General features: G+C 36.2%; 2 protein-coding genes across 2 annotated transcripts; both read left to right on the plus strand.

Moving 5' to 3' along the window:
- Positions 1–282: 282 nt before the first annotated feature.
- LOC148563720 (uncharacterized) lies at positions 283–6210 on the plus strand. Its single transcript, XM_088486912.1, has 4 exons — positions 283–444; positions 3500–3601; positions 3759–5582; positions 5881–6210. Exons 1-4 carry the CDS (start codon positions 283–285, stop codon positions 6208–6210), a joined length of 2418 nt encoding a protein of 805 aa, XP_088343038.1.
- Positions 6211–6322: 112 nt separating this feature from the next.
- Positions 6323–7238, plus strand: LOC148563721 (uncharacterized). Its single transcript, XM_088486913.1, has 2 exons — positions 6323–6760; positions 6906–7238. Exons 1-2 carry the CDS (start codon positions 6323–6325, stop codon positions 7236–7238), a joined length of 771 nt encoding a protein of 256 aa, XP_088343039.1.
- The last annotated feature ends 3005 nt before the right edge of the window (positions 7239–10243 follow it).

Consider the following 10243-nt stretch of genomic DNA (forward strand, 5'->3'; position numbering starts at 1 on the left):
GAACAGAAAACATCGTTGGAGCTAATTACTATGTTGCCACCTATGCTCACTCTTGTTTGTAACTCTACGGCAGTGCATGTAGGCACTCTCAACTATATACTATATAACCCTAAACTTACAGTTGGAATAGTTTAAGACATGAGATTTTCTTTACTTACCTTGATTCAAAAAGATCAAAACAGAAAATAAAATCTATATATAGAACTTGCAATAAGCAAAAAAGGGTAAGCACGCAATTAACTATAGAAAATGGTTTTTTCTTCATCAACAACCAAATTCACCATGGTTGCAGCTTTCGTTCTTCTTCTGGTTGCTGTTGTTGCTGGCTCTGATGACATGGGTTCCATGCCAGGGATGGGTCCCATGCCAGGGATGAGTCCTGGACCATCAACCTCAGGTTCTTCAAGAAACCTCGTCGGTGCAGTGATCACTGTTCTTGTTCCTGTTGTTCTTATTTTTCTTGTTACCAAAGACAGGATTATTTAAATTCATCATTAATTGTTACTGTGACTACCTTCTAGCTAAGGTTATTGCCTCTTAAATGTTATTCTGATTTTCTGTGTGTTCTTTTTACATGTTGTATGTGTTAGTGAGAGGATTCTAATTAACCCTCTTTCGTGTTATATGTTATGTCTTCAAATATATATATCAATAAAGATTATTTGTGTACGGTGTACCTTGACATGAACTACAACATCCTCGTTCCGTAAATGCTATGTTGCCTATGCTTAATGTGTCTGTGGCTATACAAAATATAATCTTATATATTCACCCTTAAAAATACTACTAAAATTAAAGTGATGTTTTTTTATTATTTACTATTGTTATTAAAATATTAAAAAAATATGTCTCTAATTTTAAACATATTTAAAGAATTATTAAATTTTTTTAGTTACTGTAATTATAAGCATCATAAATTCCACCTATTCATTATTTCTCATGCAATAATATAAATCTTAATTTTGTTTTTTTTTTTTTGTAATAACATCCATGGTACTTAGAAAGTTAGAATTTTGCCAAGGCTATTAAGAAAGGAGTTCACTTAGGAACTTAATATTCGTCACTAGGTGATTAGTTGTTCTTATTTAATGGCATGTTTAATTTTTGGACACATAAAATGATGTGTTTAATTACTTTTTTTTTTTTTGTGACTTGAGATTAAACAAGAGTAGGGAAAGCAGCTTAGTACAAAAGATTTTTACCATTGAACCAAAATTATTAAATAATAATTTATTATTTTTGTTTATATAAAACTCAATTTTATTTTAGTGATATATAAGTTCAACGTTATGTCACAACTTTACAATCAAATCACATATTTACAGCTTTTTAATCTCTCCAAAAATATTTAATGGTTATATTATTTATGGGACGATTGTATTATTTGTGAAATGATTATATTATTTATATTAAATTTTTAATTTGCATTTTTATTAAGTTATATAATAATATTACATATTTGTAAAAATTTACAAATAAAATAGAATATTTATAAGTTGACTACAAATAGAGTTAAAATTAGGATTAGGTTGGAATCCTATTTACCTTATTTATTACCACCCCTAAACAAGAAAAAAAAAAAAAAAACAGAAAAAATAAGGCAAACTAAAACCTAAATCACAGTAGTTAGGTCTCTTTGCATCATTGCCACTAAGCTATCCTAAAGCTCATCCCATTCCAATTGCTCAATACCGTTGGATGCTGTGAAATTGGCCAGAAAATTCGCAACGCAATTAGCATCTTTTTGTAATTAACTCGATCAAAGAGAGAATATAATTGTGGTTGCGAAAACCGGACCGATCAATAAATCGGTAAGATGATTGGTTTATTAATTTAATGGTTCGATCAGGATTCAATCGGGATTCGACAAGTTTAATTAAATATTAAATAAAATTATTAAAAATTTAATATATAATTTTAATAAAATTTTACCTAATAAAATTTAAAATTTAAAATTTCAATCTATAATCTAATAATAAAAAATAACAAACAATTGAAATAAATCAGTAATAACCACTAGCAAACATAATCAGAATTTAAATTTTAAACAAACATAATCATAATTTGAACAAACAAACAGAATTACAAAAATATTATGAAATCAAACAAACAGATTATGAAATCGAATTGCAGTAACAAATTAACAGCAGAACAAAAATATAATTTAAAACTTACAAAAATAGAATAAAAAAAACTTGATTAATTCATTTAATTAACAAAATTAAAAGCTAAAAAGCAAAAGACAGCAGCAATCAACAGAAATTAAATGCAGAAGACAGCAATGAAAAACAACAATTAACCCAGACAAACAAGCAACAATCAACATGATCAAATCCAAAAAATAGCAATTAACTCCCAAAAATGAAAACTGAAGCAGGGCAGGGATCTGCTTACAAACTTAGAAATTCATAAACTCAAGCTAAGAAGAAATTAGTAAACTTAGAATCAGAAATCAGAAACCAAATAAAAGTACAAAAACAATCAAAATTAAATTGAAGACTGGCAGCGAAGGAGGAATCCAAGTGACGGCGATGGAAGAGGGGAACTGAGCTCAGGCATAGAGGGGATTGAAGACAGGCTTGACGCGCGAGAGAGGGGGATCGACGATGAGGAGTGACTGATGGAGACACGATTTCAGGGTGGCCAACGACAACGAAGACAGAGAGATGGCTCGACAGCGACAGAGAGAGACGACGGCAAGGGGAAGAGAAACGATGACAGCGAAGAGTATACCTTCACCTTCCACAGGCGACGATTCTTGATGCCACCACGGTCAGTTCCACCCGGCGGCGACAGCACCCTCTATCCGTTCAGCGATGAGACCTAGCGACGCGAGGAGATGGGATCCAGAAGAAGAAGATCGGCGACGACGAGGCTAGACGCTGGCTGAGGAGACGAGTTCGTCGGCGACGTCGGCGTTGGGCATTGGGCGGTGGCTCCTGCTGCTATTGGCTGGGAGAGAGAAAGAAAAGGGGGCTAGGGTTTCGTGGAGTGGAGAGAGAGAAGGGGGTGGGTCTTGTGCGTGAGAGAGAGAGAAATAGGGGAGGGTTACTTTATATATCTTTTTTTTTATTTTTTTGAGTAAAAGACATATCGGTCCCTGACCTTTTTAAAATTGGACATTTTCGTCCCTTAAGATTTGAAAATACTTTTAACCCCCTCACCTTGTAAAATCTGGGACAATTGAACCCCTCCATTGATTTGGGTTGGAAAACGTCACCGGAGAAGGCTGATGTGGCTGGGGGGAGTGTGACCTGTCCGTTTAGGTTGCTGAGCTGGATGGGATACTAAAATTCATAGGACAGATCGATCCCTCACACACAACGACGTCGTCCCCTTCCCTTACCCCTATTCAGATAATGTTATTCCCATAACACCCAGAAGCCACACCTGTAATTACTGAAAACCCTACCAGAAGACAAACAGTTTCTTTCTCCCTCTAAAAAAAGAACGTCTTCAACTCGTTGAGAAGGTGTTGTGTGCTCAGTGGACGTTGCAGGTGGCGAAGGGTTTGACAGGCTTCGTCTGGCAAGAAGCTGCCGTCTGCTACAGAGGTAAGGGTATTAGTGGAATATACTGTTCGTTCTTGTTTAACTATTTGGTAGAATATAATGCATGGGGTTGGGGTTAGTCATGATCGCATGCTCTGTTTCGGGGATGATACTGGAAAAAATTCTATAGGGATTTAACTGATTTAAATTTCTCAGGCACTTGATCTAGGGTTTAATGTGTAATTGTTATATCTGTGCATAATGTAGATGGTTGATATATATGTTGTACCTGTTTTTCACCATGGAGGTCATTTTGGTAGAGGACCCAGTGGCACTCTTGAGTATATTGGTGGGAAGGTTGAGAAATTTCCAGAGATGGATTTGGACTTTGTGAATTTTGGGGATTTGGTTACACTATTCAAGGGTCTAGGCTATGCAACATACAGGGCAGTGTATTGGTATGACCCAACCAGCAATGATCTTGAGTCTGGACTGCACATTTTGAGAGAGGATGCAGGAATCAATGAAATGCGAGAGAACAAGCTGAGGAATTCAACTAGCAATGAGTTCTACATTTACTTCGATCACCCTGTTGATGAGCCACAGATTGTGGAAGAAGATGCTGCTGCCGAACAGGGGCCGGAAGAATTTGATGATGCAGTTGATGTGGACAGTATCATGCGGGAGCTTCACTCATCACCATCAACAGCAGGGGATGGGAATGGTAGTGGGGAGGACGAGCTGTATAAACCTCCTCCGAATGGTACTGGAACTAGTTCTGATGATGACTCTTCTAACTGTGATGAGGAGAATGATGTTATGAAGAAAAGAAGAACTCTGAAAGAAAAGGAGAAAGTGCTGCCAAAAAGAAGGATCACTGTCAAGGAAGGGCCAGGGGCAGAGTCAAGTAGGAACAAGAGGGGTGCTGGGAGAAAGACTACAGGTGTGCCTGATGGCAAAGGTACCAGGCCAGCTGCCAAGCCCAAAGAAACTGGGCCTAGTGCGAAGCCCAAAAGAAACAGGCCTACAGCCAAGCCCAAAGGAAGTGTGCCTAATGTCAATCCCCAAAGAACTGGTGCTGCTGTGCATGCTGAAGAAGATGTCCCATCTGTGCAGCCCAATGACAGGCCTCCAATAGGGCTCTATGTGAATGAGGAGGATTCAGATGATGATGACCCGGTTTATGAGTATGCATCTGAGGACCTTCACACACCAGTATCCTCAGAGGATGAGGGAGACAAGCATGAATTTCCAGTCTTTAATGAAGAGTATGAGTTTGGAGAGGGGAGATTTGAGGTGGGTACCAAGTTTGCAACCATTGATGGCTTCAAAGAGGTTGTCAAAGATATGTTCATAGTTGAGGGGAGAGAACTGTTGTGGATAAAAAATGACAAGGAAAGGGTGAGAGTTGCCTGTAGAGGTGAAACCTGTCCATGGCTGGCACATCTATCTTACAACAAGACACTGCTATGCTTCCAGGATAAGACTTACAAGTCTGAGTACACATGCACAAGAGATCTGGGTAGTAATGCTGCTGATCAACACTGGATCAGTAAGAAGGTGGAAAAGAGAATGGGAAGTCAACCTCATATGACAACTAATGAGGCAATTGATTTCCTCAGAGAAGAGTTTAACTTAGTTGTGCATCAGAAGATGGTATATAGGGCAGTAAAGGAAGCAAAGGAAAGGCTAGTGGGAAACGAAAAAGAACAATATGGAAAGCTCAGGGATTATGGGATGGAGATTCTCAAGAGTAATCCTGGGTCGACAGCAATAATTGATGTGAAGCCTATCCCTCAGTCCCTCCCTGTCTTTGACAAGATATATATCTGCTTTAAGGGCTGTAAGCAAGGCTTCAAGAGTGGATATAGGCCTTTCATCCATCTGGACGGAGCTTTTTTGAAGACATACCATGGAGGCCAGTTACTGTCAGCAGTGGCCCAGGATGCCAACAACCAGTTCTATGTTGTGGCATTTGCTGTTGCAAGATCTGAGACCAAGGAGTCATGGAAATGGTTCCTGACACTACTTCAGGAAGATCTGGGTGATGCCTCCCAATTCAGTTGGAACTTTATGTCCGACCAGCAAAAGGTAAGACTCTTACTTTCCTTTATGTGTTTAGTTGTTGGTGTTTATTGAAATAGCCTATAATATGCTTAGTTGTTGGTGTTTAGGGTATTAGCCTATAATATGCTTAGTTGTTGGTGTTTATTGATTTTGCCTATAATCTGTTTATTTGTTGGTGTTTATTAAATTAGCATATACCCTGTTTAGTTGTTGGGGCTGTTTGGGTAGGCTATAATGTGTTTAGTTGTAGGGTTTGTTAGGGTAGGCTATAATGTTGTTTAGTTGTTGGTGTTTATTTGTTTATTGAAATATACTTGAATAGGGCCTGCTACCAGCGTTAAAAGAAGTGATCCCAAGGGCACATCATAGAAACTGTGTCATGCATATATGGAAGAACTTTATTAATCGGTTCAAAGACATGCACATTAGAGACATTGTGTGGGAGTGTGCTAGGTGTACAACTGAACCAGAATTCAAGGAGAAAATGGATAGGCTGAAGGGGGTTAACAATGCGGCATGGGAATATTTGATGAAATTTGAACCTACCACTTGGGTTAAAGCCTATTTTAGTCATGGACCTAAGGTGGATAACCTGACTAATAATATGTGTGAAGTGTTCAATGCAAAGGTAGTAAAATACAGAGTTATGTAAAGTTATGCAACACATGGCAATTGACTGGTAAATAGTTTAACCCCATCTAATATGTGCTCGTCTTATGTAAAGTTATGCTGGTTTACATGTAACTTTTACTGATTATGCAGGCATGCCGTGCATACATGCTATTGCTGCTATTAGAAAGAGGCATGACCAAGTTGAGGATTATGTGCATCCATGGTTGTGTATGGAGTCCATTCATAAGACATATGCACATTGCATCAAGCCCGTTCCTAATGAAGAATTCTGGACTACAACTGAGCAGCTGAGGCCTGCCCCGCCACCTATCAAATGGCCTATTGGGAGGCCAAAGGTGCACAACCGCAACAAGGACCCTGTTGAGGCTCATATTCAGGGAGACAAGCTGAAAAGAAGCCTCCAGGTTACATGTAGCAAGTGCAACAAGAAAGAACACAACTATAAAACTTGTAAAGGAGCTCCAAGCAACCCCAACTGGAAACCAAAGAAGAAAAAATCCAAGAAGACAGTTGACAACTCACAAGCTCTGGTGCTACTTCCCCTTTCACAATCAGCCCCTCAACCAGAGGTAAGCCAGCACAAAAAATGCTTTAGGACCATTTTATACTTCTTATTAGAGAGTCACTTATAAAAAATTGGTTAGGTTAAGCACTAATTACCCTATTTGGTTACATTGCTGTCTCTTTGTTACATAGGATCAAAATCAATCACAGAGTGAAAAATTGACTGAACCTAGTGCTGGGGAGGCATCTGGGTCTGCACCAGTTTCTGCACCAGTTCCTGAACCAGTTTCTGCACCAGTTTCTCCATCCCAGCTGCCAAGAATGGACCAACCAGTCTCAAATGCTGCTGCACCTACTTTCAGACCCAAGCAACCAATTGTCCGACCCCCAACAAATGCAAATCCATCACCAAATCTAACACCACACACACAACAAACTCAAAGCAGATACACTAGCAGTGGACCCTCGAAGGAGACCTTGAAAGCAGCTACCAGTGCCACAGAGAATTCTCAAGCCTCAGAGGAAGTGAACAAAGCAGCATGATATCTGTGTTTTTTTTTTTTTTTTTTTGGCTAGTTATTAGCATGACATTAGACAATGCTTTTTAGAAGAGTAATCTTGGCAAACTTGTTTACATGCCAACCAGACATTTTCATATTTTGGAGTTAACTCATGTTGTTTAGCAATGTTTTGGATTAAATTAGATACATTGTCATTCTAACGTTTTGGTTAAAATCTATCCAGAATTACTATCTTGTATAATGCTTGGAATAATGTTTAGATGTTCTAAATACAAAATAAAAATGGATTCAATTTACTAATACACTTTTCATTCAAAAGCCAGTTATGGCAAGTTCCATTACAACTAATTCTATGTACATCAATCATACCCCTTCAATATACATACAGAAACAACAACTACTACTACACCAATCACAGTTATATGCCACAAACTCAATTTTTTTTTTTTTTGCTTTCAATAGACAACAGCTTCCTCTCCAACTCTTCTATTTTTTTCTCAATATCTTGATTTCCAAGCAGCTGTTCTTCAACGGCTACTCCCTCAGCTTCATCCATCGCACCCAAGGCTTCAGGCTCCACGGCCCTAATTTTTTTCAGATGTTCATCCAGCCAGACAAAGTACCGGCAGTACGGTTCTTTAGCCTGGAACAAAATTTCAGTGAATCACCCATCAACACCCAGCACACTATAACCTAACTATTGTAAAAATCGCTCACTTACCTTGAATAATGGACACCCAAGAAACACTCTATTAGGGTTACTAGTCGTTCTTGACTTGTACATAATGGCATAGATGCCACAGTAGCACTTGGGCGCAATCGCAACTCGCGAACATCCTCCTGGCACAGCGCACGAAGATCCCCCTCCTCGTCTTGTGCATGAAGAGCTCCCTTCACTCATCATGGACGATCGCAGCATCAACACCCATGTCTTCCTCCAAGGTTATCGATCAAATAGGGGTAAGGGAAGGGGACGACGTCGTTTTGTGTGTGAGGAATCGATCTGTCCTACGAATTTTAGTATCCCATCCAGCTCAGCAACCTGTCACACTCCCCCCAGCCACATCAGCCTTCTCAGGTGACGTTTTCCAACCCAAATCAACGGAGGGGTTCAATTGTCCCAGATTTTACAAGGTGAGGGGGTTAAAAGTATTTTCAAATCTTAAGGGACGAAAATGTCCAATTTTAAAAAGGTTAGGGACCGATATGTCTTTTACTCTATTTTTTTTAATTGAAAACCAGAAAAAATTGTTCGGTTCAAACGGTTCACCAATTAACTACCGGTCGACCAATTTTTTTTACTGATTTTTTGTCAGACGATTTGGAACCTCAACCGAACCGGTTAGATAGTTGGTTCTTGGCTAATTCGGTTGAACCGGTCGGTTCGATTCGGTTTTCAAAACAACTGTAGGCTTGTAGATAAAAAAGAAAAAATCTCAGATGTCATAATTCTCTATATGGAGAAGGTAATTAGTAACCAATTATTTCCAAAACAAGAAACTTGCTGATAATAACCATTCTGTCATGATGTAAGTATTGGGAAACCTTCTTACATGAAAAAGTCGGTCAAATGGTCAAATGAGATAAGTATGAGGAAATCTTCTTAAAACAAACTCTCATTTTTATTTATGAAAATTTTAAATATTAATAAATTTATTTAAAAAAATAAAACTAAAATTATACTTTATATTTATAAAAGATAAATTCCGTACAACAATTTCAGAATTCACCTTTTTTCACAAAATTAAAATTCAAAATACTAAAAAAAGAAAAACTTTTTTTTATTTTTTTTATACTTGAAAAAACTCACTTACCCTCAAAACGAAAGATGAGAGTACAGAGAACAAGTTCAAAATCAAAGGAACAAACAAAGCCAAAATAACGATGGTATGAAAATAGATAATCAAAGGAAAAAACAAAGCCAAACAATGAGAATCAAACCAATGACAACCTCCTCCTCGTAATAAATTGTTACTGCCAGGAACTATCATGATGATTATGATCTATTTTTCAACCTGCTCCCCTGTCTCCCCATACGTCTCAAATCGCAAAAATCATCCTTTATTTTTTTGTTTGATCCTCTCGGGTGAGCAAAGATGGAAGAAAAGGGTTTTCCTGAAAATCCAATTTCATATTATTATTTATCCTTTTAAGTGTCATCATTCTTGCCATGATGATAATTTGGAGTTTTGAATAATTTTTTTAATATTTGGATAATTTTGTTAGCGTTCAAAAATTTTGTAAGTAAAAATGATAATTTACTTTAAAAATTATTAAATTATATGGTCTGATATCAAATTTTACAGATTAAATTGAGTATTAATCCTACTTTTGTTTTTCTTCAATCTTATAAATCTTATTACAAATTAAGTTAGTTGAAGATAATAGGAGTAAGCTAGCATCAAACTTACTTTTTCTTTGAGAATAGATTTTCATGTATGTGAATGAGATTAACTAAAGAATTTATTCAGTATCAACCAACTTATTTGAAATAATTTTTTATTTTAAAACTTAAATTTTAAATTTTAATCATGAATGAGAGGAGAGACAGCCTATTTAGTATAAAATTGAATTGAATTTTATCAAAAATTAAATTTCAGTCAAAATTAAATTGAATTCTAATATTTAGAATAAATTAAAAAAATTATATAATTAAAATTAAATTCCAGTATTTAGAATGTTTATAAAATAAATTAAAATTTTATAATAGATAACTTTATCCTTTATTAATATAATATCATATTTAAATAATAAATATATTTATATGTTAAATTATATAAAATAATTAAAAAAATTATATTTTTTAACTAATTTTTTTTTAGCTAAAATTTGTTCACCTCTTTTTAAAAAAATAGATTAATCTAAAAATATTAAATTTAAAAAAATTATTATTAATTAAAAAATTAAATGGTTCTTTATGGTTGATTTCAATGACAGACAAACTAATAACAGAAAACAAATATGAACTATCAAAAACTAACTTGTTAAGTGATCTAATGACATAGAAAGTAAAAAAAAAAAATTAGT

The sequence above is a fragment of the Arachis ipaensis genome, chromosome B5 (genome assembly GCF_059453495.1).
Source record: "Arachis ipaensis isolate K30076 ecotype BB chromosome B5, ASM5945349v1, whole genome shotgun sequence".
NCBI classification, from domain to species: domain Eukaryota; kingdom Viridiplantae; phylum Streptophyta; class Magnoliopsida; order Fabales; family Fabaceae; genus Arachis; species Arachis ipaensis.

Coding starts and splice junctions, on each gene's coding strand:
- LOC148563720 (XM_088486912.1), top strand. CDS start 283: ATGGTTGCAGCTTTCGTTCTTCTTCTGGTTGCTGTTGTTGCTGGCTCT. Junction 3,602..3,758: donor CGTTCTTGTTTAACTATTTG/GTAGAATATAAT, acceptor TGCATAATGTAG/ATGGTTGATATATATGTTGT. Junction 5,583..5,880: donor TTATGTCCGACCAGCAAAAG/GTAAGACTCTTA, acceptor ATACTTGAATAG/GGCCTGCTACCAGCGTTAAA.
- LOC148563721 (XM_088486913.1), top strand. CDS start 6,323: ATGCCGTGCATACATGCTATTGCTGCTATTAGAAAGAGGCATGACCAA. Junction 6,761..6,905: donor AATCAGCCCCTCAACCAGAG/GTAAGCCAGCAC, acceptor AATCAATCACAG/AGTGAAAAATTGACTGAACC.